Source organism: Electrona antarctica, assembly GCF_951216825.1.
Source record: "Electrona antarctica genome assembly, chromosome: 5".
NCBI lineage: Eukaryota > Metazoa > Chordata > Actinopteri > Myctophiformes > Myctophidae > Electrona > Electrona antarctica.
Genome location: NC_136810.1, coordinates 47706370 through 47733094, shown reverse-complemented (window position 1 = coordinate 47733094; position 26725 = coordinate 47706370). Strand labels below are relative to the sequence as shown.

General features: G+C 41.4%; 1 protein-coding gene across 1 annotated transcript; it reads right to left on the bottom strand.

Moving 5' to 3' along the window:
• Window positions 1-1268: 1268 nt before the first annotated feature.
• cUnh11orf24 (chromosome Un C11orf24 homolog) lies at window positions 1269-25102 on the bottom strand. Its single transcript, XM_079501557.1, has 5 exons — window positions 24900-25102; window positions 24222-24304; window positions 20943-21398; window positions 8360-8470; window positions 1269-7908 (listed from the first exon to the last, which is right to left on the bottom strand). The coding sequence occupies exons 3-5, from the start codon at window positions 21112-21114 to the stop codon at window positions 6638-6640; spliced, it is 1554 nt and encodes a 517-aa protein (XP_079357683.1). The 5' UTR covers window positions 21115-21398; window positions 24222-24304; window positions 24900-25102; the 3' UTR covers window positions 1269-6637.
• Between the last annotated feature and the right edge of the window lie 1623 nt (window positions 25103-26725).

Genomic DNA, 26725 nt, shown 5'->3' with positions numbered 1-26725 from the left:
TTCCATGACCATTACTATTAGAACAATGAAGAAGTGTATTGTATTGTATTCATCACCCGCCTGCTTTCTTGGACCGAAACAATCAACGGTTAATTGCAGTCCACTCATACTGAAACTGATCCTGAGAATAGTTTTACTGCCCCCACTGGTACCAATGAAGGTTCTGAGGAAACACTATATAAATGTACAAATGGTGTATACTACACTAAATTATCAACAAGACTTTCAAGTCTCAATTATAAACACTCGGATAGTAAAGGCATGTATGTAAAGTATTTAACCCATTTTGAGCGAGAACCCCTTTTGGTGGTTACATACATTATGTTATAATTTAGCTATTGAAAAATAGCAGATCTAGGTCTGCTATTTTTTGAAAAATCGTTAAAATGTGCCTCAAATCTTTCAGAAAATTGTCATGATTTAGAAAACAGGCCTGAATGGGTTAAATCCCAATAGCCACAGACAAGAGAAATCGGATTGGAGATTTAATTGGACAGTAGAGGTGCTCCGATCGATTGGTGATCGGCAACTTATCTGATCTGGAGGAACCGACCTTTTTATACAATTTAAGTGCTATAAAAGTCATTCAGATATACAGTATATGGTTTTGCATCTTTGTGACAGGCCAAAACATTCTCCCCTTCCTCAACACACAGATTTGATGGGTTTTGAGTTGACATAATTTTGGAAATATTCAAATTCTCCCCTTACGCACAAGATCGGTATCGGCCGATCATAAGAAAAACAATCGGTGATCGGTCCAAAAAACCTGATCAGAGCATCTCTGTTGGAGAGAGTGGATTAAAGGCCTATTCATACTAGCCTGGCGAATAAGCCAGACCGAATCAGCCGTTCGGTACAGTGACGTTCAACGCTTGAGACCTTTGACTGACAGTAGCTCTAACCAATTGCGTCAAAGAGAAAATGTTTGAACCCGCCCCCCCCGGGAGACAAGATCCATACACAGCATCTCCAGACTGAAATACCACACGACAGTGTGATTTGAGTCTGGCTTATTAGCCAGGCTATATTCATACTCCAGTTTCAGGTGATGAGCTACTCACCTTTTCGATGGTTAGTTAAAACAGATGTGTTGGGGTGAGCGGTGACGAGTCGCTCATCACCGTGGCGTGATGTCATATTGTAGTTTTCGGTGGTCACCTTATCTGGAGTATGAATAGGCCTCAAGTCATTTAATACAGCAATCAATGTATTTCACTTATCAATGTGTCCTGGCTATTTGTCAAATAATTACACTGGTTGATCTATTTGGTTGTTTTATCATTTATTTTCTGCAAATAAACATCTTTTGATAGTGCATTAGTACATTGTTGAGTTGGCACATAGCAGGTCTTTCATATAAGCGAATTGGATACATCAGTCAGATCTTGTATCCCTCAACAGAATCCACCCGTGTTATTCATGTGATCTTTGAGAGCATTTTAACTAACTTCACACATTTAAAAGTAAATGTTCAAATGCGATAGCAAGAGCGATGTTATCAAGAGACTAATCCAAACAAATGTTCAGTAACGGCATAACAAAATCAATCCAAAAACAATTCAATTCAATCAGTCCATCCACATCAATATGGCTCTAGGTATTTTGTCTTGGTGAATAACTTTTCTGGAGTGGAGTGTTTCAAAGAACAAACTAAATATCAGAGGAATAACATGTGAATTCTGTTGATTTTTTCTTTCAGGTTGTCAAACAATCCAATGAATGTAACGCATCTGAAAGCTCATACTGAATCAACCTACCAACCTGCTGTCAATATCTAAACACCACACATAAGACATTTGGAGCTACTCAAAAGTGGTGTCTAATCAGTAGTAAATATGAGCTTTCAAAAGAGTCCATATCACAGACCTTAATAATTACAATATATTCCATTCATTCATTTATCGATAATGGCTACACAATTCCCTTGGCTTCATCATAAAATAATGTGCTTCAGTGTGATCATTTGGCAAGTTCCCATCACCCATCAAACCCAAGAAAGAGTAAACAAAATTGGTCAGGAAAAGACAAAAGGCAATGCTAATAAAGTAATTATCATGATGGAAATTAAAGGGGATAACTTGTGCAATATGATTTCACCTTATTGTCAAGGTTTGGCATTTCAGTAAAAAAACCCAACAAAAAAACCTATATATATATAACCGTTCCCCCCCATAATTTTACGTGTTTGGCAAGAAAACTAGCAGTCTCAAAATATAAGTTTTGGGTATATAAATTATAAATTACATTTTAATTTAGATTTAGTCAAATGAGGTTCATTGGAGTAGAACTACTTCTGCTACTACTGAAGTCACAGGATAGCGACCAAGATTCCATCCTTGATCCTTACAGACATCAATCATCAGTTAACATTATGATAGACAAACAATGAAACGGATGCAATAGGTAATAAAAAGTGCATATGGGAAATGTAAAAACTATGTGAAATGTAAAGCAATATTAAACACCATTTTAGGAATCTTGGAACTATGACTTTCTTTGACGGCAACAACAGTTTTCAGTTGAGCTAGTCTTTCAAGTTAGTTATAATAGAATGCTCAGAAAGTCTCTAGTGATTGGAGACAACAAATAAAATCATAAGTGGTCTTTGATCAAATGGTTTCTTTTTTATGAAGCACCATGGCAAATGTGGCAAAAAAGGGAAAAATAAATAAAAGAAACGTCAATGAAATGTCAGACATTGTAAACAAAAAGAAATGGAAAAAAATACTTTTGTCAGTTATACAATTATACATTGTGTGAGTTATAGATTAGGCTGTATAACGTGGGGATGAGTTATGGAATGGTGTAAATGTAATCTATAACTCAGATTTTCAAAGTAAAAAGTAAAGTTCATATAAACTCAGTTATAAGTGGACAGTCAACTATCAACCTCCTTTATAAAGTATCTAAGAAGTCAGAAAGACACTCACTGTGAACACAAATATAAAATGTATTAAAATAAACTCTATAATTATGGCCTTAATCCCATGATTCAGTGGTGGATACATCTGCATAGAAATTGTACACAATGAAACATAATTTAGGCTGTAACCAAACCTGAAACACAAGATGATGAAATGGAAGACATTAACTTACAAGACTTTGGAAAAGAGCGCAAGGCTAGAATAAATTGATAAACACAGAAATAAATTGAAAGTCAGAGATGTTAACCCATTTTGGTGTTAGCATTATGTTATGCTTTAGCTATTTTTGAAAATTCAAAGAACGACTGACATAGAAACATAGCTTTTTCAGAAAACTGTCAGGATGTAGAATGGGTTAAGACATGCACGTACTCCACATCGTTTTCCACAGGAAAACCTATGGCATCAACACTCCCCTGTCCTCGTCTGTCCTCCTCGTGTGTAATTTTGAGTTCATCACATGACGGAAACTCGAGATTAAATGATTCTCAAATGAAAAAACATGTCATGTTGCATTACGTTTTTCATTTGAAAACATAATTTCAATCAAGCAAAGCTGGTCGTTGCGATGAAGTATAAATGAGCCCTTACTTGGAATTCACTCCTTAGGGAGTTTCTCTCGATAAATCTCAGATCAAAAAGTGATATAATGCAAAAGGATTATTTTCAGCCGCCACAAACCAATCATAATGTGAGTCTAGTTTGCAGCAGGAAAATTATAGCTGTGCTCGTTTCAATTGGCAGGGGTCAATTGTCACTCCAATTTGCAAAGATTTACTCGAAAGCGTTGTTTGAAAACATTTTGAGCTGTTGACAAGGTCACTAGACTGGAGTGGGGTTTCATGGTCGACTTAAAATTCAACACGCATAATTCAGAAAGTGCAGAACTTATGTAATACCTTGAAATACAAATACTGCCATTTACCATTTTTACTCACTCATTTACTCTAATTTGGTTGGACTCTAATGGATTATAACACTTTCGCTAACATTTTACAATCTGTACTGAATTGATGGAATGTAAAAGTGAAGGGAAGCCAGATCTACTTCATGCAGTGGTTTCTGAAGCAGTCTGGGTGGTTGAAGGGGTTGGTTTGTTCCCAATACCGCGTGTCCCTTTCTTTTTAACCTACTTTGGGCGGGAACCCCTTTTGGTGTTAGCATTAGGTTATGCTTTAGCTATTGAAAAATAGCAGATCTACAAGCTCATAGCGCGCCACCGAGTGGCGCGCTACGAGCTTGTAGGTCTGCTATTTTTGAAAAATCGAAGAACGACTGACATAGAAACATAGCTTTTTCAGAGAACTGTCAGGATGTAGAAGACATTTTTAGAATCTGATCTCAGGTCAATATGGCTTAATGGCAACACGCCTGGACAGGGCAGTCGGTGAAAACCCAATCAAAACCTCCCTGTTTTCTCAAACAAATTTGACTAAAACAAACCCTCTCTTACCCATGATGCACACAGTGCAGAAACAAATCCTGGCAATGTTAACAGACTGACAAAAAAACAAAACAAATCAACCTAATGACTGACTAGATCCACATGGTGGTCTCTCTCTCCCTGGTCCACTGGCTAAACACCAGACCGTACATACTTTGGCCCTGAAACACCCGCTTAAACCATTTTGGGCGGGAACCCCTTTTGGTGTTAGCATTATGTTATGCTTTAGCTATTGAAAAATAGCAGATCTACAAGCTCATAGCGCGCCACCGAGTGGCGCGCTACGAGCTTGTAGGTCTGCTATTTTAAAAAAATCGAAGAACGACTGACATAGAAACATAGCTTTTTCAGAAAACTGTCAGGATGTAGAAGACATTTTTAGAATCGTTCCCAGGTCAAAATGGGTTAAGTCCTCAACACACACAGACCACATCTGGGGAAACTTACAACACAGAGAGAGATGGAAAAACATCTCTGTATTGGGTTGGCTGGAGTACCTGTAAAGACGCAAACGTGTTCCTCTGGAAAAGGTCTATTCTGCAGACCTCTACAAATACTTTCTCTTAATATTAACTGTTGTTCTTTTTTACTTAAGTACAGAATATCTTGAAGACACGTCAACACGAATCAAAGCTTTTCAGTCAGCGAGATCAATTCTTATTCATTGTTCGAGAAGTATAAAGGAAATTCTTTTAAATGGAAAAAACAATTTGAGAAAATAAGGGTTTGGCTTGGAATTTCATTACTGAGCAATATTTATGAATAAATCTTCTTTGATCGACCGCCGTTTGAGTTCAGTAAAAACAGATTTGAGATTAATCACGCAATCAACCAATAAATGTGATCTTTTGTTATGCGTCATTATTTCTAGGACTCTTCTGGGACTGAAAAAAAAGTGAAATGCAAACACTTTTATTGTGTCCAAGACCGCTTGTACCGCTTCTCAACACAACATACATTTGGGATGTGCTGACCGAGTGCACATTTCTGTTACTAAGAAGACACACAAACTACACTCCCTGATGTATTGATAAACACCACAGCTCAAGAAAACCACGTCTTGATTATAGAAAGAAGTCTGCCGTCAGAACGTAAGAGCAAACTTTCTTTTTTCTCACTTAGAGCGCCATTGGCAATGTGGCAAAAAAAGGAAAAATAAATAAAAGAAACTCAGTCCAGAGAAGTCCCTTACTTCTCTATCAGGCTAACAGCCAAGCTACACCAGGCTTTTCTCACGCGTTTACCCTAAACGCGAACCCCGTGCGTGCGTTTTTTAAAATAGGACTGGGCGGCCGAACGGATTGCGGAGCGGTCTTGATACCGGAAGGTCACCAGTTCGAATCAGCGGTCCGACACGTTAAAATTACCACCGCTGAAGTGCCCTTGAACAAGGCATTGAACCAATACGATGAAATGTTCTATGAGCAGGGCCTGGCTGGAAACAAGTTCTTGAGCTTAGCCCAGATACCCTGGGTAAATATAGTAATCATCAATCACCTAAATTCAACGCACGCGTTTAGGGTAAACGCGCACGTTTTGTGCGCGAAAAGCCTGGTGTAGCTTGGCCGTAAATAAAAAAAAAGAACAATACTGTCAGCCTTATGACATTACATCGTAAGGACAAAATGTCTTTCCGTTTTATACATTTTAATTCGAGCTGACCACCCCATTTGCTGTGCTTTCTCTCCAACAGACGTTTCGTGTCTCCCCAACATTAATTTCAGAAGAACCCCCTCCACCCAAATCGGCACAAATTAGAAAGGGAACTGGAGAGGAATGGCATCGTGTTGCAAAAGTTTGGCGATGCCGATGTAGAGACCTCAAAAACAGTAAAAAGAAGGAAGCCATAAATGGGACATGGGTAGAAGAAATGCAGCCAGGAGAGAGCGCTCACCTCAAGTCATCCAATCGAGAGGTTCCTCATCCGGGTCTTTTCCATGGAGGATTCCCCCGGACCATGCAACAGTGGTACTGAACCAACCAGTGAAATCCCAACCTCAGCCCACCAAATTAATTGCCCTAGTCAAAGTCAATTTCACCATTTCATGACACTAACCAAAACCCACTTTGTTCTAGGAGAGAACCCTGCATTCACTCAAGTCCCTCAAAAAGCCTTGGTCTGGACATCCATTCCTGAGCACATTCCCAGCCCAAACTCAACACAACCTCCAAATTCAAATCGCCACCTTAAGCCATATTTTATGACACTTTCTCAAAACACGACTTAACCTTCAAATGCGGAGGCGAGCTCATTCCCCCCCCCCCCTCACACCCCAGAGTCTGTATACATCCCGTTGATAAGATAATCGACCTGTGTATAGTCCTTCCTGCGGTAACTCTCATACGCCTGTTTCACAAGCACAGCAACCGAAACGACGAAGAAGAGCAGTCCAATAAGCAAGACGGCCAGCAAAGAAGCAGTATCCACCAGGTGGCTGGTCAGATCACCCGCAGTGACCTCTACCATGGCGACCCCACCTCCTGTATTAACCACATGTTTTTTCTGATTGGTGACGGCATTAGCAGTGGTAGTACTGCTTGCAGCATTAGCAATAGTGCTAGTGCTTGCATTCCCCAGAGCAGAACCAGAAGGAGACTGAACTGGTGGCTTGTTGTCAGTACTAGGGGACATTGACGCTTGGGTGGCTACAGATGTTAAAGATGGCTTCTTTGTGGTCGCGGCCGTCACTGTAGTATTAACAGTAGTTGAGGCTGTAGTTACAGCTGTGGGCGTAGTACTTTTTGCTGTCGTTGATACAGTCACTGAAGTAGAAGTGATATTCTTTGCCGTCGTTGGTAGAGTTGCTGCAGCCGACATGGTCGTTTTTGCCGTCGCTGGCAATGGGGTCGTTGCTTTTCTCGTGGCTGGAGTGTTAGTGGGGGTGGCCACCGATTCGGTTTCATTAGCTTTAGTTGTTGTACCTTGTCCTGGTTGTACGGTGTTTATGACTGTATTATTATTATTCTCAGGCTCTAAACGTATAGATGCATTATTGAAGACTTTATTGGAGACGTTGCTATCAGGCTCTATAGGAACCGACGAGGCTGTGTTGTTGGGAGACTGGAGAGCAGCGGTAGACAGGTTAACTTGTGGTAAGGATGGGATCGGTGCTAACTGAGGTAAGACATCTTTAGGCGTTACTGGCTGTTTGCTGGATGGTATTGAAGGTGAGAGATCTTTAGGCGACTGGTCTACTGGCTCTTTGCCGGATGGTGTCGAAGGTGGCGATGTTGGTGGAGGAGGTGGTACACTAGGCTGTTCTGGTGGCGATGTTGGTGGAGGAGGTACACTAGGCTGTTCTTGTACGGGAGTGAGTGGAGGAATGGAGTCGCTTAAAGGCTGGTGGACAAATGTTTGATTAGTGGACTTACCGTCCGGGTTTAAAGTTTGAACAGTGTTATTGCGTTGTGACTGGTGGAGGTTTGTGTCGTGGTGACCAGAGGATAATGAAGAAGAGGAAGAGGACAATGGGCTGTGTGTCTGTTTCAGAGTTGTCAAAGCAGAACCTGCTCCATTGTTGCCGTGGAAACCGTCACCTTTGTGAAGAACAACAGAACACAAGTCTATGAACGTTTGAACACATGAATGAATATAATTACGTTTGAAACGTCTAAAATCTACGATTTTTTTTGCTAGTAGTCACATACTGTTGTACACATTTTGCTGCACAGTAAAGCAGTTTTCCACTGGAATCCACAGTATAACGAAACTGACCAACACACTAAATGTTTTGTTTTTGATCCAATATATTTATCTCCACCATATACAGAGTCATATTATCAAGAGTTGAGCCACTGAAAGGAAGCCACAAATCAACCAATTCCCATGTTCGGTGAAGTAAAAGTACAATATTTGCATCCGAGATGTAGTGGAGTAGAAGTAAAAGGTATTGGAAATGGGAAATACTCCAGTAAAGTAAAAAGAAAGGAAAGAAAAATTGTACTTAGTTATTTTACACATGAAAACATGAAGTTCCTCTCCTCCTACCTGACAGTGGGGGGATGTCTGGCTCTTGACATGGATCTGAACAGCTCAGCAGCCAACAGGTGTCATTCCTGAACACTCCCTTTTTGCACCCTTCTGTGGCTGCCGCTTGACCTGGTGAGGAAGTAAAGATATCAAAAAGGTGCTTGCCACATATCCCATAATTCGCTGTGGTTTATGACACGTACCCTCTAGCAAACAGTGGGTCGGGACCCATTTGAGGGTCACAGACCATTTTTTATGGGTCACGACTTGAGTTAAAATCCCCAAATCCAAAATTAAGAAGTAGTGAAAATAGACGACCTACAAGCTCACACGGCTGCGCACAGCGACACGTAGTGCGCGTGTAGATCTGCCATTTTCCCTAGTTTGGGTCCCAGGCAAACGTATATTCTCTCTTTTGGGTCTCGACCTGAAAAGTCTGGGAATCACTGCTCTATAAAGGAACCAGGTTTTACTCACGGTTTCACGACTAGTACGAATACGTTTTAACCATTTAGCAAAATAAGTGGTCTGAAAACAGATGCAGTCAATGCTGCTGACAACTTGGTTTTCTAATTACTAGCAAACATTTCCTGTTACTACTCTGAACAGTCTTTTCTTTGCCAATGTAACTCTGCGTGAAAGCTCCTTGTTTAAACTCTGTTTACTGTTCCAAAAACCTGTAATGGGGAAAAGGACTCAGGAGTACATCCAACGGCAAGATTAAAACATCTCCTTGACAACAGCGTACAATTCAACACAACAGGAACAACACAGATGATGCCGTTTCTCCAGCATTCCAGCTGATTCAGTTTTAAATTAATATGTACTGTAAAATATTGAGATTCGCAAAAATCTGTATTGTCTATGCCTTTTCTGCATGCTCTGAAGGCCAAAACATGTTTTTATAATTGTTCAAAGACGCAGTCCCTCCCCCTTGCATGACAACGAGCGGCCCGGAAGAGAATTCCCAATTCAATTTTCCCATAGACGTTTCAGAAAGTAATTATTTAAAGACCTGTAAGCCTCGGACAAAGCCAACTTGGATGGTGACAAATCACGACAATAAACAATTTTTGGGGAACAATAATCAGAAAGAAGAAAAACGAAAAGTGTTGTACCCTGCCCTTTTTTCTTCTTTCTAATTATTCGTTCGGCCCCAAAATTGTTAGTTTATCGTCACATCCGAGTAGGCTTTGTCCGAGGCTTACAGGTCTTTAAATAAATACTTTCTGAAACGTCTATGGGAAAAATTAATTGGAAATTCTCTTCCGGGCCGCTCGTCGGGGGTGGGAGTGTTTAGCAAGATGTGCTTTATCTCCTCCTCCTCCCCCCCCCCCCCACACACATTTTGAGACCTAAATCATGTTTACGCATGTGATAATATGCACTACGCACAGAATTTAAAGTAAAGTTATAGACCGTGACGTATGCAGAGTATGCAGAAGTGCCGTTTACGCCTGTGCTTTGTGGCCGTGATACGTCACTGACTTTACCTCTGTGTTTTCAACCAAACTTTTTTTTCCCCAACTACTGGCCAATCACAACAGGGCTTTCCTATAGAACTGCAGTGAGATCCATAGTAACGCGCCACTACTTTTCAAAGCAGCTTTGGCAGTTTCCCTTTCCGTGATGCGATGGACCAATCAGAGCGGCCACACAACCTGCCCAGCACGGGAAAAAAACACGGTCAGTGGCCAAAGACAAATCGTTGTCTGCCTTCGTCCAAAATATATGGTTTGTGTGTGTCTCACTCAGATCGTACTATAGACGCATGGCACTAGACGTGACTCGTGAGTATTGCTCACACACACACACACACACACACACACACACACACACACACACACACACACACACACACGCACACACACACACTCACGCTAGTAGACGTGGTCATTCGTGTATACAGCAGCGTGAATGGGCCAAAGGGAGGCATCTTGAAGCAGCAAACCTCACTCATAACATCCGGATTTGAACGCTTCATGATGTGTGTCTCCTTGCTTTTGCTAGTATCTCTCTGTTAAGCCCTCCAGCTCTCCCTAATGCTTTCTGATGAGGAGACCAGGTGTGTGGAAAAATGAAACTACTGAGCAGACCTTCTCTGGAGACCAAGATGCTCAGAAAATCAGCAACTAAGTTAATAATTTAGTGTTAGATACGTCTCCATTCGTTGAACCCCACACTGACACTAGTCTATACTTTGCAGTTTGCAAAAGGTTATGTTTGGTGTAGATCCTATGTCTGCACAAAGGTTAAGGGAACACTTATATTATCCCTTTGAATAATTAGATATTGGAATCTAATCAAAATGACTGATGAAGGCCAATGCAGTCCCTATTTTATGTATTGCATTTACAACAAACCACCATGCATTGAAATCTAATGCTGGAGAAACGTTACATTATCCAGTTTTAGTGGGACGTTGGCCCTTCGTCCACTATCAGAAGTCATGAGAATATTGCTCATGCCTGCACACATCTATATTGCAGCACTTTCTCAAGGGTTCGTTTTAAACGGCATGATTCATAAGCAAGCATTTCAGGTTGAACTCCACAGCGAATTGAACTAGATATTTTGTTTTAGGTATGACTTTCCCCGGTGTTAATCTCCCATATCAGATGATCCCACTGGTCCCGTAAATCAGGGGTTCTCAACGTTTTTGGCCGGGGACCCCCGAAAATGCTTTGGCAACGTCTCGGGACCCCCGCCCCGCCCCCTCCCGACCCCCAATATAAATTGACTGCTACAATAACCTTAAACCATTTTGGGCGGGAACCCCTTTTGGTGTTTTAAGCATTTAGCTATTTAAAAATAGCAGATCTACAAGCTCATAGCGCGCCACCGAGTGGCGCGCTACGAGCTTGTAGGTCTGCTATTTTTGAAAAATCGTGAAAATAAAATGTAATCTTTTTTTTTTTTTTTTTTATAATAATTTGGGGACCCCCTAAAATAATTTGGCGACCCCCCGAGGGGTCGCGACCCACGGGTTGAGAACCCCTGCCGTAAATTAGCTCGAGCCGCCTTGCTTTCTGCTCCCAGCCTTGTTCAGCAAAACAGAAAAGAGCCCTGCTGAGTGCTGAGGTGAACTGACTGAGCTTTCCCGGAACACAGCAAGGTTATTATGAGGTAATTTCACACAACACAGTGAAGGAATAGTGATAACAACGACTTGGTTGTTGCATTTACAAGCACATGATTATTAGAATCCTTAAGAGTAAGATCATAATTGTTGCGCACGCCTGGTGACTAGCCCTGTGCCCGCTCTTTCAACCATCTGGCCGTGTGAACTTAATTTAGTCAATTTAGCCTGGTTTCACTCGGGGTTTACAAAAGCCTCACATCTTCAATAAAAGTCACATCGGCGGTAGACCTGGAAGCAATGGTGTGGCCTGTCGGTTTCTATTAGTCTCTCGAGACAGACTGTTGACTCCAAACTAATTCAAGGAAAAGAGGGCACTGTTTTTCCTGTATTTTTTGACGATGGGTTCCCAGATTGGCTTCCATAAACGAAACACTGTTATCACTGGTGGTGTGAACAGCTGATGAAATTATGCAGAGGGAAAGAAACAATATTCAGACAAGCGACAACAAATATTCAACTTGTACACTAAACTCAACACTGCACCAAGGTTATTATAGTTAAGTAAATGCTAAAACTAAAAAGGGAAAATATCATTTGAAACTAAATGAGAACCAAAATGAACAATCCAAAACCAACTAAAAAGTACATACATATCATTGTAAAATCAGCTCAGTTTTAGTCCGTCCCCCTCAATTTGCACCGTGGTCGCTATACCTGGCTTTTCTCAATATGGCAGCTTTAACCTAGATAACACGTTTTGTGAATCTCTTCATGTCTTCATGCCTTCTTTCATCCTGCACCCTACAGTTTTCTGAAAAAGCTATGTTTCTATGTCAGTCGTTCTTCGATTTTTCAAAAATAGCAGACCTACAAGCTCATAGCGCGCCACTCGGTGGCGCGCTATGAGCTTGTAGATCTGCTATTTTTCAATAGCTAAAGCATAACGGCGGGGCGGCGGTGGCTCAGGGGTAGAGTTTCCAGATGGTAACCGCAAGGTTGCCAGTTCGAACCCGGGCTCCCCCAGAGTTAGTGTCGAAGTGTCCTTGGGCAAGACACTGAACCCCTAATTGCTCCTGATGTGCTGGTTGGTGCCTTGCATGGTTTCCGCCGCCATCAGTGTATGAATGTGTGTGTGAATGGGTGAATGTAATGCACAATCTATGTAAAGCGCCTTGGATAAAGGCGCTATATAAATGCACCATTTACCATTTATAACAAAATACACCAAAAGGGGTTCCCGCCCAAAATGGGTTAAACCAAGGCTTTCCACATAATACCTGAAAAACTGAAACTAAGAACAAAACTAAATGAAACACTACGGTAAGCTAAAACTATTAAATTCCTAAAACCAATGAATATTTCAAAACTATAACAGCTCTGGACTGGACTAGTGGAGTGAGACAAAATGTAAATTAGGATAAATACATTTAATAAAGAGAGGCTGCGATCCGAATCAGTTGTTTTCGGCAAGTGACACCGCTGTGCGACAAAGTATAAACTAGAAAAAGTGCCCTTCTGGGCACAGGTCTCCACCAGGAGGATAGGAGTGTGTGTGTGATGTTTGGCAAAATGTTTAGGAGCAATATAAACGTGTGTGTGTGTGTGTGACGCGGCTTGGCCTGTTGTAGCGCCACCATGAGGCTGATTTGAAAACTGTCAAGTGGCATTTCTTCCAAAGCCTAGTGGGAATATGCATGCACGGGTACAAAGCGGGCTACTCCTGAAAAGTTTAGAAGCCAATCGTAGCCAATGAGGGTGGATTATGATAAATCAAACAAACCCGTCTTGATCACATGACTATGTGCGCATGTGTACCGATTTGCGTGAAATTTGGATAACATCTGAAGGAGTAATATTAGAAAATGTGTTTTACATATGTCGGCCTCCTGGTGGCGCTATAAAGAGCAATGTGAAAAATTCCAGGCAAAGGTTTTTCCTTGGCCTCTAGGAAGTTGGCATACAAAGTTATCCACAGATCCGTGCAGTTAGAGGTAAAAACACTTTATGGCCAGTTATAGCGCCACCATGAGGCCGAGTTGAAAATGTTCAAGTGGCATTTCTTCCTCGGCCTAGTGGGAATGTGCGTGCACAATTTCACGGAAATCACACGATGTGTTCATGATTTGCAGCATTTTGTTTGAAACTGAGCACTCCTGCGAACTTTGGAAGCCAATCTTAGCCAATCAGGATGGAGTCTGAGAAATCTGAAAGACCCGTTTCGTCGAATGGCTCTAGAGAGACTGTGTACCAATTTGCGTGATGTTTGGACAAAATCTGTAGGTGTCTGTAGCTGTCCAAAAACTTGTTTTGCACAAAGCGGCCTCCTGGTGGCGTTATAACAGGCCGTTCTGAAATTTGTGTCAACATCGTTGGCATCCAGGGAGTGTGTGTGCAAAATTTGGCATCGACCGGGTTAACGGTGCCGGAGATTAGCTGTTCACAGACGGAAGGACAGACGGACGCACACGCACACAAACACACACACACACACACACACACACACACACACACACGGACGGAGTGCAAAACATACTCTCTCCCCATGCAGTCGGCCTGGTGGAGACAATTAGGCTTAATACAGAGAAGCTTTAGTACTGTAGTGTACAGTACTACATGGAATGCGAGAGACTCATGCTTGGTAAATGGTGCATATATATATATAGTGCCTTTATCCAAGGCGCTTTACATAGATTGTACATTACATTCACCCACACATTCGTACACCGATGGCAGTGGAAACCATGCAAGGCACCAACCAGCACATCAGGATCAATTAGGGGTTCAGTGTCTTGCTCAAGGACACTTCGACACCAACTCTGGGGGAGCCTGGGTTCGAGCTGGCAACCTTGCAGTTACCATCCGGCCACTCTACCCCTGAGCCACTGCCGCCCCCATTAGCAGAAATGTTACATTACGCTTAAGGCAAATGCAAAGTAAGAAAAAAAAATGTGCTTAGTTTAAATACTATGGTGTCGTGCACCAAAAAAGCTCATCTACAAGCTCACACAACACAACGCGTGTTGTGAGGTTGTAAATCGGCTCATTTCGAAGTCCAACACACCGTTGTACAAGGAATTATAAATCAGGTTTTATTATAGGCTGCTGCTGGTTGGAAGGAGAATGAAGCATTGCTGATGAACATGAGGACAGACCTTACAGTAAGTTACACCATGTCTGTTTGTCTCTCTCAACCGTTATCTCTTTCACACTTCCGCTCTTTGGGTCTCCCTTTCCCTCTCTCTCTCTCTCTCTTTCTGTGTGTCCCATCTATCTAACGCTCTATTCCTAGTGAGCTGTTGTGCGCTAATTAGACAGACAGCTGGCTGGTTTAACTGTTTCTGCAGCTGCTCTCTGCTAATGGGCCAGAGACAGAGAGAGAGAGAGAGAGAGAGAGAGAGCAGTGGAAAGTAACTATTTACTTTATCATTTACTATGAAAACCTGCATATACCGCCCGTCACCACGCCTCCATATGGTCACGCCTCGTGACATCACGACTCCATATATGGGCGTTTCCATATATGAAAATCACGACACTGACCTCATCTAACCCTGGATAACCATTACATGGAGAAGACTGGATCATCACCTAGATCTGCATATATGGAGCCAGCCAGCAACTCTACAGCTGACCTCAAACCCTTAGATCTCCATATATGGAGATGACCTGTTCTAGCATTCCATATGTTGATCCCACCCCACCCATCCTTCCTGTTCTGACATTCCATATGTTGATCTGACCTCATCAAACCCTGTACACTCAAGACACGCTCCACATATGGACAGTGCAGAATTCATTCCATATGTTGATCTGACCCCCAATGCCAAAGGAAAGGGCCAGCGCTCGCCCAGCATTCTGCCGTCACCCAGGCAGATGTGTGCACGCGACCTCGCCCTCAGGGCGTCTTACTGGTTTTAGGTACTTTTACTATACTGGAGTATGCATCGCATCCAGTATTGTCACAAGACTTTTAGAAATTGGAAAACTTGAACTGGGACATTCTGCATACTGAGTATTTTCTACTTTTGTTACTTTAAGTACATCTTGATACCAATACTTTTGTACTTTTACTCAAGTACATTTTGGATTCCGGAATTTTACTTGCAACAGTATTTCTATATTGCAGTATTGATACTTTTACTTAAGTTAAACATTTGAGTATGTTTTTCCACCACACACAGATAGAGAGAGAGAAAGTGGCAGAGAGACAAAGAGGGAGAAAGTGAGAGAGAGAGATGGGCTGATTGGGCTCTGCTCGACAGAGGTGTTTAAAGTGCTCAGAAAGAGACAGCAGGGGGTTGAAGGCCTGGGGTTAACACATGATAATAAGACTCAGCCATGTCATTGTTCCATCATCCATCCTCTACTGCACAACTTACACACACAGCCAAGTTCTCTTCACCCACCCTAGACAGACAGACAGACAGACAGACAGTATTTATAGCTGTGGCGTGTGTCATAGCACACATATGACAGACGGCTAAATCAACCTATGGAAGTGGTTTTCCCCATAATAACTATATTGCTATAAATAAAGAGTGTTGGGGACTGCATAATGATAGAACTGCTCGTGTGACCTTCTCAATCACGCTGCAGATGTGACACACATAATATTGTCAGTGGTGGAAAGTAACTAAGTACATTTACTTTAAGTACTGGTACTTAAGGACAATTTTGAGCTATTTGAACTTTACTTGAGTATTTCCAATACTTTTACTTCTACTCCTGTACATCTCGGATCCAAATGTTTGAAAACTCTTACTTTGAAGATTTAGATTTTTTACAAAACATTAACCACTTCAGCCCTATATATATATACACATTTTAGCAATTCAGCAAAAAAAATAGCAGATCTACAAGATCACAATGCGTCGCGACTCACGATGCAACGCATTGTGAGCTTGTAAATAATCTGATATTTTCAAAAGATTTGTAAACTTGAAATGGGACATTCTGCATGAGTACTTTTACTTATTACGTATTTTGATGCAGAGTACATTGAGTATTTCTACATTGCATTGACCTGAAATTCCCTGAAACCTGAATGAGTTGACAGACATAGTCCAGTTCTAACCACAGGATGAGCTTGTACTAGTTTTACATCAATAAAGCCACCATATGAGAGAGAGAGAGAGAGAGAGAGAGAGAGAGAGAGAGAGAGAGAGAGAGAGAGAGAGAGAGATGGGCCTGGCCAGCGAAAGCACTGCCTGAATCATGGACCATAAACACACACACACAAACACACATGCGCGTGCACACACACACCAGCGGCCCCTTTCATCCTCAATTAGAAACACATGGCTGCTTTGAAATTATACCTCCACCAAAGGAGGGAGATGCGATTTAGGAAACAGACCAACGGGGACATATGGCTTGAGTTCTTCTTAAAAGAGCGTGATACTAAGCCGCCAGACAACTCCCATATCTTCTAACACATCTCGTCACTCTCCCACCCCATCTGCCCATGCACTCTCACCATCTCCCACCTCAGTCTGTAGCGTGTAGCCCCCTCCAAACAACACCACACAGAGGAGAACCAAACATGCAGGTATGCACATTCCCAAAGGTTGTGGTCCACAGGTCCAGACCAGTGTGTTAGTGTTACACCCATGTTTTCTCCAATAAAATGATGTTGGTGCAAACGGCTCACTCATCTGTAGAGCAGTGGTTCCCAAAGTGGGGTCCGGGGACTCCCAGGGGTACTTGAGGTAGTTCCAGGGGGGACCCAGCTAAATGATTATTTGTATAGGGTACTTGAGGTAGTTCCAGGGGGGACCCAGCTAAATGATTATTTGTATAGGGTACTTGAGGTAGTTCCAGGGGGGACCCAGCTAAATGATTATTTGTATAGGGTACTTGAGGTAGTTCCAGGGGGGACCCAGCTAAATGATTATTTGTATAGGGTACTTGAGGTAGTTCCAGGGGGGACCCAGCTAAATGATTATTTGTAACCAAATGGACCTTTATGGGTCTGTAACTCAGAGAGTGTACAAATGGAACCAAACGGACCCTAACGGGTCCATTTGGTTCCATTTGTACACTCAGAGTTAAATTAACAGTGGTTTTACAATATCATTTGGGGTACCAGTGATAGAAATGCCATTAAATCGGGGATCCGTGGCATAATGCGTGTGAAACTGGGGGTCCTTGAAATTAATATGTTTCGGAATCACTGCTGGAGCCGTAAAAATCCTCCCTTATCGGGGTCACTGGCATATGTTTTCAAATGGGGGGTCCGTGGCCTAATAAACGTTGATTTGGGGGTCCTTGACACGAAAAAGTTTGGGAACCACTGCTGTAGAGGACAGTATATGGTTGTTGCTGTCGGTCAGAAACCTTGTACGTCCAAATTCAAAAATGGTTACGTTTCAGGAAATATACAAGAAAAATAACCTGCGTTCCATTGGATCCAACAATTATGTAGTCACAAGCTTTTGTTAATATACTGTTTGTTGGTTCAATGGTGATAAAATCCACATACACACTAAACGACTTTCACTTTTCCAAAATACTACTTTTGCGCATGACACTCTTGGCAGTATTATGCGTGTCTCAAGTACTAGGTCTTATTACTTAACTTAAGACCTGGAGGCGTGATCAATGCCATTTGGCCACTCAGAATAGCCAAATGGCATGGACCACGGTCTTAAGGTCTTAAGTTAAGTCATAAGACCTGGTACTTAAGACACACATAATACTGCCCATTGTACGCAAGACATTATGGAGTATGGACATTTCTGCCTGACAGTCAGCAACCATATACTGTATAGGAAAAGCTTTTTTTTCTACCTGGGAACTTCAAACGACTACCTGAAGTAAAACACTGGAGCACTCTTTTTGTAGAAAATAGCCGATGTACTTATAGATTGGCCATTTTCAGCAAGATAGCAAGATATTTAATGTTAATTTAATGTAGAGAAAAAACAGAGAGTATCAACCAAGTATAAGGTTTAAGTGGTTAACACTGATGTTTCCGTGTAAAATCGACATGTTTATTGCACAGGACGACTGATGCTTTGTCAAACGACTTTGGGACAATAAATAGGCAGACTTGATGAGTGCTCCAGGATTTTACACCATAGTTTTTAATTCGGGGAGTCTATTTGAAGTGCCCAGGGTAAAAGCTTGGCCAATAATTTGCAGGTATGCAGGTTCTAGTGAATCCAAGTATACTGGCCTAACTTAAATTACTTGAGGATCTCCGAGACAAGCAGAGACATCACTTTGGCTTTCACTTGGGATTTTGTGTAAGGCTACTTCATCAGCATGCTCATTATCAACCGCCAAGGATTGCATTGGCCAAGAGTGACATCATTCTGAAATGGCATTATTTCAACGATAACGTGGTGGAAATAAATGAATCGTTATGGGAGGATTGCTTTGTGGATTTACTTCTTGCTTTTCATGATAAGCCACGGTGGCTGTAACAAAATGTATTACAGTAAGGCATGTACATGTTATTCTTTATAACTTTCAGCTCAAGATGTGCATGGATTTGTCTTGCTCTCCTAAAGTAATATGTTACATACAGCACATGAACTGCCAGCTGTAGTTTTTTATCCTCCACAACAGCAAAATTAGAGACTGGGTTTGTGTGTTAGAATTGTGTACTTAGGTAATAACTTTCATAATATTAAACCTTTGTTATAAAAACATATCGTAATGAAACAGAACTCTTCCTGTAAAAAAATACACCTTAAAATGAACCCATTTACACCTGTTGTAACCTATAAGTCTTTATGCCTTTCAATTTCAATCCATGTCATTTCATGTTTCCATCTGCTACAGAGGCCAAGAAATAATGTCTTTAGTGAACATTGACAATTCTGTAGTGTTTCAGAAAAATGTTAGGATTTAGGTCTAATTTAGATTATTTTTTAAATGAACACTTAAGTTTTACTGAATACCCCTCAGAATGCTGGCAGACGTTATGAGGGAAAATTTGGTCGGCATTTCATTAAAGACCTAAGTCCTCCTTTTGAAAGCTAATTATGGTGAAAATGGGAGTTCCAAGAAAATCTCCTAATCAAATCTGAATGACTGCAATATGTCTGATATTTTTAGAAGTGTGAAAAACTTCAATTTCTATTTGGCGAAAGCTTCAAACAAGATCTTCTCCATTGTAAATTACAACCTTTCTGATAAGTTGTGAAATTTCCAATTACATTCATGAGGTATTTCTAGTTTCTTTCCCTTGTTCTATCCTGGTTCAAACCACCTCACTTGTCGCTGCAACACATTGTGTGCATTTAGATCTGCTATTATCTGTGAAGAGAGTTTTGTGTAGACTGGAGGGGGGAAAAGTTGCAGATCAAATATAGAGCCCTGGGGGACCCCGGTCAACTAAAAGATAGGTTTCAAGTTAAATGCTTAAGGTCCATTTTGTACTTCACTGAACCTTGATGTCATCTTGCGAACATTTCCAATCTACAAGCTCACAACGCACTGCATGTAGAAAATATCCAATCTACAAGCTCACAACACACTGCATGTAGAAAATAGCCATCATATGCCTAAATATGTCCCAAACCGCCCCCTCACGTCTTCCACTGCTCGCCTGTTCCCTATTGGCAACTAAAAAACACGGTGAAGCAGCTTTCTGCTTCTACGGGCCGACGGCGTGGAACAAACTCCCACTGTACCTTCGACAGGCAGCCTCTGTAGACATTTTTAAAGCACAGCTCAAGACCCACTTCTACACTCTTGCTTTTAGTTAATCTTTTAAATTCCTTGTTATTCATGTCCTCACTGTATTGCATTACTGCCATTATTTTAATGTTTTATGCCTTGCTTTTCTTTTCTTTTTTTCCTCCATTGCTCTGTAAAGCACTTTGAGCTGCATTGCATGTCATGAAAGGTGCTATACAAATAAAGTTTTATTATTATTAATCTACAAGCTCACAACGCCCTGCATGTGAGATTTAGATGTGCTAATTTTCAATGTTTTTATTTTTCCTGTAATAATAACAATCTCCGACAACTGATAATAAGTCTGGTGAAATCCAAAGTCAAGTCAACGTATGGGCTAGCGGAGAAAACCTACGCCGACACAAACCTACTCTCCCAGATTCGAAAACAAATCATATAACCATCCCAATATGAAGGACCGCCCTAAAGTCTTTGCTGGTTCTGCAATTCAGTTATTTTGTAGTCATTTTATTTTTAGAGGCTAAAACTACTTTCTACATCATTTTAGCCCCTACAGTGAATTTAGATATCACCGGGGATTATCAGGAGGCAGTGATCCGATCGTCTGGCTACATAACTAAGGTAGTTCTCCAACAAACAGACGGCAGTGGATGAAGTCAGGAGATCAGTAGGTTGGAAAAAATGTTTCCAACCTAAAAAATGTTGCTGAATGCACCTGAGCTCTCAGGCTTACCGCCACCAACGTCAGTGGTGGAGAGCCAACTCAATAATGGCACGCCCCAAAATCGGGACGCCAGGTCGGTAAGTAAAAAAATACCATTCCATGAACATTCTGAGAAATTGACTGAATTGAATTTCCCGCAGACTCACATGCTTTTTGACAAACAGCTTCCTGGGTTGTGTTGAAGCTGCCTATGATGCTGCCGAGGTTGCCAGGGTCTTTCTTGGACACGGTCAGGCACAGCGGGGTGTCTGGGAGCAGCATCAGCGTCAGGAAGAGGAGGTGGAGACCCACCCGGAGCCGGGAGGGACACAGAGACATGGCGGGCAGGGGGGCGGCATGCACACAAACTCTCAACACAGACAGACGATCGACCACCACCACGCAAGCACACGCGCTCACATAAGCACCGATCCAGGCGTATTATTCAGATGGTCCAACAGCACAGACATCGCAAACTCACAGTCGCATGTACTCTAGCAGGCAATATACACCGATGCATACACGACGCATCCAATCAACACACGCTCATGCGAGGCCGAGATGGAGGATGAAGGAAGAATAAAGACCAGTGAAGTGGCAGGGAGGTCAGCCAAGTTCTGGACCTGCACAAAAAAAAGACAAAATGGATGACATTTACAATAGGAAAGTACTGAGGATTTAATTATACTACATTTTGAGGTCCAATTACATTAACTGGATGATATACGGGCGTACATTATGTAGCGGTACCACCGCGAGATCCAGAACAAGTGATGTGCACTAGGCCTGTCACAAATATTACACGCCTAATCGCAATTTTTTGCATAATCGCCAATCGTTTCCATGTTGAAAAATGCCCATACATTTTCTAACATTTTTAGATCTACAAGCTTACGTGTAGTAACCTTGTAGAATGTAGATTGTAGAGAATTGAATGTAGAGAATGTACATTTTTTTGGAAAGTAAAACTTATTAAATGTGTCAGTGATTTTTTGTATTTAAGTTATTTGTCATATCTGCCCTCTGCAATTTATAATTATGAAGCCTTAAAGGCAAACAGAAATAGAAATTGTGTAACTTTCCAATGTTCAATGGAAAAAAAAAACAATTAAAACATTAATCGCAATTATTTGTGAGAATTCATTGTCAATTTAAATTTGTAATCGTGACAGCCATAATGTGCAGTTGTGTGATTGTGGGTCTAACTACTGCTATGAGGCAGTCATTCAGAAATGTAGTTCAGGGATGCTGAAATGAAGCACACATCTAATAGGCAGAGACACTTGTCCACATGTTTACTAGAGCAGAACAGAACATCCTTAAACCTGAGGATGCATCTGTGTCACTTTATAGCTTTTAACAACTTTAACCATAATTTTAAACTTTATCTGTTGAAAAATAGCAGATCTACAAGCTCATAGCATGGCACCGAATGCAAGCTTGTAGATCTGCTATTTTTGACAAATTGTGAAAATGTGTGCAAATCTTTGAAAATATTTATATTCTTTCACAGTGAACGTTTTTAACTCAGATTATTTGCTTCTGGGGGGTCCCTGGAACAACATATCTTCAGACGGGTCCTTGACATGAAAAAGTTTGAGGACCACAGACATAGAAACAGTTTTCTAGAAGACATGTAGAAGTAAGAGTAACCACCCACAAGAAACCAAATATGTCTCACCATCACCCTCTACTGTCTTTACCACATAACTGCAACAGATGGAGACTTTTGTTGGCTAGTACACACAGTGTCAGTGGTGTTTTGGTGTCAAACAACATGATGTACAATTAAAGAGTTAATCAACCACCATTCCTCCAGGTTAGGGCCGATTCATACTCCTATTTTAGAGCAGAATAAAAGTCGGTTCGGCTCTGTAGAGCCTACAATGTGACGTCATTTGAGGTTCGGGGGGGCGGGTACCGTCCTAAAGTCGGCTCTTCGGTGCTACTGAAAATTTCTGACGAGCCGAAATCATTTCGGCACACAGTGGTAAAATAGGAGTATGAATCGGCCCTTAGTCACTTCAGCAGTAATCTCTCAAGACAGATTTAAAAATGTCCCCCCTTTTCTTTTTTGGCTGATGGGTTCCCAGATTGCTTCAGTACTGATGTACCTACAATCACTTACTCATGTATTCTTCACATTTTTAGAAGCCTCATGCTCCACATTTCAAATGACCACAAACCATTACTAGCTACAGTATTATTCTGGTTCATTTTAACACCTCTCTGTCTACCGAGCAATCTTCGTTCCTACCTAGGCCCTCTGCAGCCTTACGTGAAACCGGTTGTCTCAAACCTTGGCGTAAAATTTGATAATGCGCTCAAACTTGACAAACAGATAAATGCTGTGGTCAGATCCAGCTTTTACCATCTGAGGCTTTTAGTTAAATCAAGGCTGTACTTTCCTTTGGTGATTTTGAGCGTGTTATCCATGCCTTTATCACCACGCGCCTGGACTACTATAACGTGCTCTATGCTGGCCTAAACCAAGCATCCATTGCTCGGCTTCAGTTAGTCCAAAATGCCGCGGCACGCCTTCTAACTGGAACTCGCAGGTGGGACCACATCACACCCGTTCTGGCGTCACTACACTGGCTCCCTGTGCGTTTCAGAATCGACTTTAAAATCTTATTGTTTGTCTTTAAAGAACTGAATGGTTTGGCACCTCAGTATTTGGCGGATCTTATTGAGGTGTATAATCCCCCAAGGTCACTGCGGTCCACATGCCAGCTAAACCTTAGGGTAAAAAAGAAGACCCGCTTAAAGACCAGCGGGGATAGAGCCTTTTCCATCATAGCCCCCAAATTATGGAATGTGCTCCCCCCCAATGTCAAACCGGCCCCCTCCATTGAGACCTTTAAATCCCACCTAAAGACCCACCTCTACACCTTGGCTTTTAACCCCGGTTGAGTTTCCATGGTCCATGTTTTGTATCCGTTTTGTATTTTTCGTGTGTTTGCTGTTCTCTGTGTTTAGCTACAGTGTATTTAGTTTTATTCTTCTGTACAGCACTTTGTAAACTCTGAGTTGTAAAATGTGCTTTATAAATAAAGTGGATTGGATTGAATTGGATACTCTCACCTATGGTCATGAAGTGTGGGTCATGACCGAAGTCCGAAAGAATAAGGTTGCGAATACAAGCGGCCCACGAGCGACCGCGACCAGACTACAGATAAGCGGTTGAAGATGGATGGATGGATTTTAACACCTTTTACTCTGATTAATTTGTCTTATTTGCAGACACTGCTTGTCTATGAATTGAATATGAAGGACCCCAATGGAAAGAAGCCATAGTGCTTTCTTCTCTTCTAAAATAGCAGACCTTGTATTGAACTGTACTTTCCCGGGCTATTTTTTGCCAACTGTTAATAAAGTATTAATTTATTCAATCAATCACAATCTAAGTGTAAACCTGATTTAGACATGCATACAGACAGACATACCTTTATTGATCCTGAGGGAAATTCAGTTGCCAGACCAGTACATTTCATACTGTAGAACGTTTATCCAGCTGCCATTGATGGCCCTGTAGAAGCAGAAGTCGTTGAAGAGAGGCGTTAGTCACGATGTGTGCACAACTGATCGTTAAGTGACCTGCCTCCAAGGTAAACAGGATTCACATCACATGCCAACGTGGAGAACTTGTGTGGGTGAGGTAAACAGGATTCACATCACATGCCAACGTGGAGAACTTGTGTGGGTGGTCGCACACAACGTTACATTAGCTCACATTGACGGACTATAACGGGTCACCATGGGAACAAACCAGTAGTATTTTGTCCTTTTTAACAGTAGGCTAATGTGAACTGCTCAAGTCACCCTACCACTGACAACACAAGCTAAGGAAGTATGAAACAAGACCATATACCATGCTAAGCTAATGATGAAGGCTAGCTGTGCGTGAGAAGCTAAACTGAAAGTGGTGAAGGCATACTTTCTCCTAACGGTAACTAGCCAAGGATTGCAAGGAATATTGTCTGGCTAAGGCCACTGCAAGCTGTCTTGTGACTGTGAGGATGGCATAGTTAGGATAGTTTGTTAACCGCCCGTAATCACTGCTAACAACACCACAAACGCTACATATTGCTAGCAAAATTCTTGGTAATATTCGGATTACTTACCAGTAGTCCTCACTCCTCAATTGGCAATTTGGCTGTCTCAATCACAGCAAACAAAGTCGGGTTGCTCCGTTGGTGGTATTTCTAAACACTTTATAATGCTAAAATATTGGCTGGCTTGTGACCACTAGGTATTCATTATTGCAGAGCCAGTCTGTCAGCGGTCAGAGTAAATGATGAGAGTGCTTCTGCGTGCCTGACTGCGATTTCACGTGATTACACTGCAGTTACTACTAAACTCCACCAGGTGGTACCATTGTTCCACGCTTTCAACTCCATTGTACAAAGTACATTTGAATTCATAAATCGTGACAGAATTTCTCACCGACCAATGTCTAATAGGTACACATTTGATGACATTTTATATCTCAAAGGTCATTATGGTTATATGAAAATGATATTGATGTTGACTAGTATTTAAATATCAGAAGTTTCGCTTATCTGTTGGACACGATTAAAGACCCACTCCACCAAAAATCATATTTTTATGTGGTTGAAGTATTCTTGAAGCTTAACCATGAAAAGTTTTTTCTTTCTTTTACAAAAAAAATGAGTTTTATATGGGCACTAAAAAAAATTGGCTTGCTTGAGGGCGTTTGTGTGTGGCATGATGTCACACAAGCAAAGCCTCAAAGCATAATACATCTGGCATGCATATAGATTATTTTGGTTGTAAAAAACTAAACAAAAAACATTCATGCTTTAGACATGCAGAGTCCAAAAGAACATGGGTTTTCAAGCTTCAAAAACATAACCACACGGAAACATGATTTTTGGTGGTGTCTTAAACATTTCTTTGAAAATGGTTGTTGGAGTCATTTTGGTTTTCATTCAGTCACTTATTTCCTACAGGGTGACTTACAATTTACAATTTAGGCATTTAGCAGACGCTCTTAATCCAGAGCGATTTACATTAAGCAAGAACAAAAAGCATGGAAATACATCACATATGTAAAATGCATTTATCGCGAAACATGCGTAAGCTAAGAACGTAACTAGAACATATCTATATAATGACACTATACATATAAACTATAACTAGAACATATCTATATAATGACACTATACATATGCTATACTATGCTGTACATATATACTATGAAGTGCTATGACTACATACAATGCACTTATTGTGCTGTCTACATGACATGCTATAAGTCTGTTTCAAATGCTATATAAGTCTAAGAAGTGCTGTCTAAGGGGGTAGGGTAAGTGCTATGGGCCATGACTTGACTTTGGGGGAACATAGGTCATTCATAGGTCATTCATGAACTTCTTGCAGCTGGTTTAGTGTTGGATGACCTTCTCTGCTTCCTTTCAAGATGTTCTTTTTTAGTTCTGCCTTGACAGACCTTTTCTTCCTGGTTTTCTTTTCCCCTCGAGGGTACAGCAGGGTGCAACACGAAAACACGAAAGTTTTTAATTGGAATAATTTACAGTATGCTTTTGTAAATGTGATGTCATGTGCTGGTGGGGAACATCAGGATTTCATTATTATATTGAATGTTGGTACCTTGATCTTATTCTTTTGCACTGTTTGACTGGAATGGGCTCACAAGCACTGACTAATGTACTAATAATAGACTGAAGACTGCCTGTAAACTGAATTGGGACTAAAATAGCTTCAAATTGTAATTTACAGTAGACTCACTGGGGAGTTTTAAGATGTGTTTTGGCTAAGACCCAGAGGACCTTATCAGAGATCCAGTTCATTGGTAAACCAAAACAGTTTCTATCTCTCTCTCGCTCTCACACACACACACACACACACACACACACACACACACACACGTAGAGGCATATAAGGCCAGAACAGATTCCTGTACACT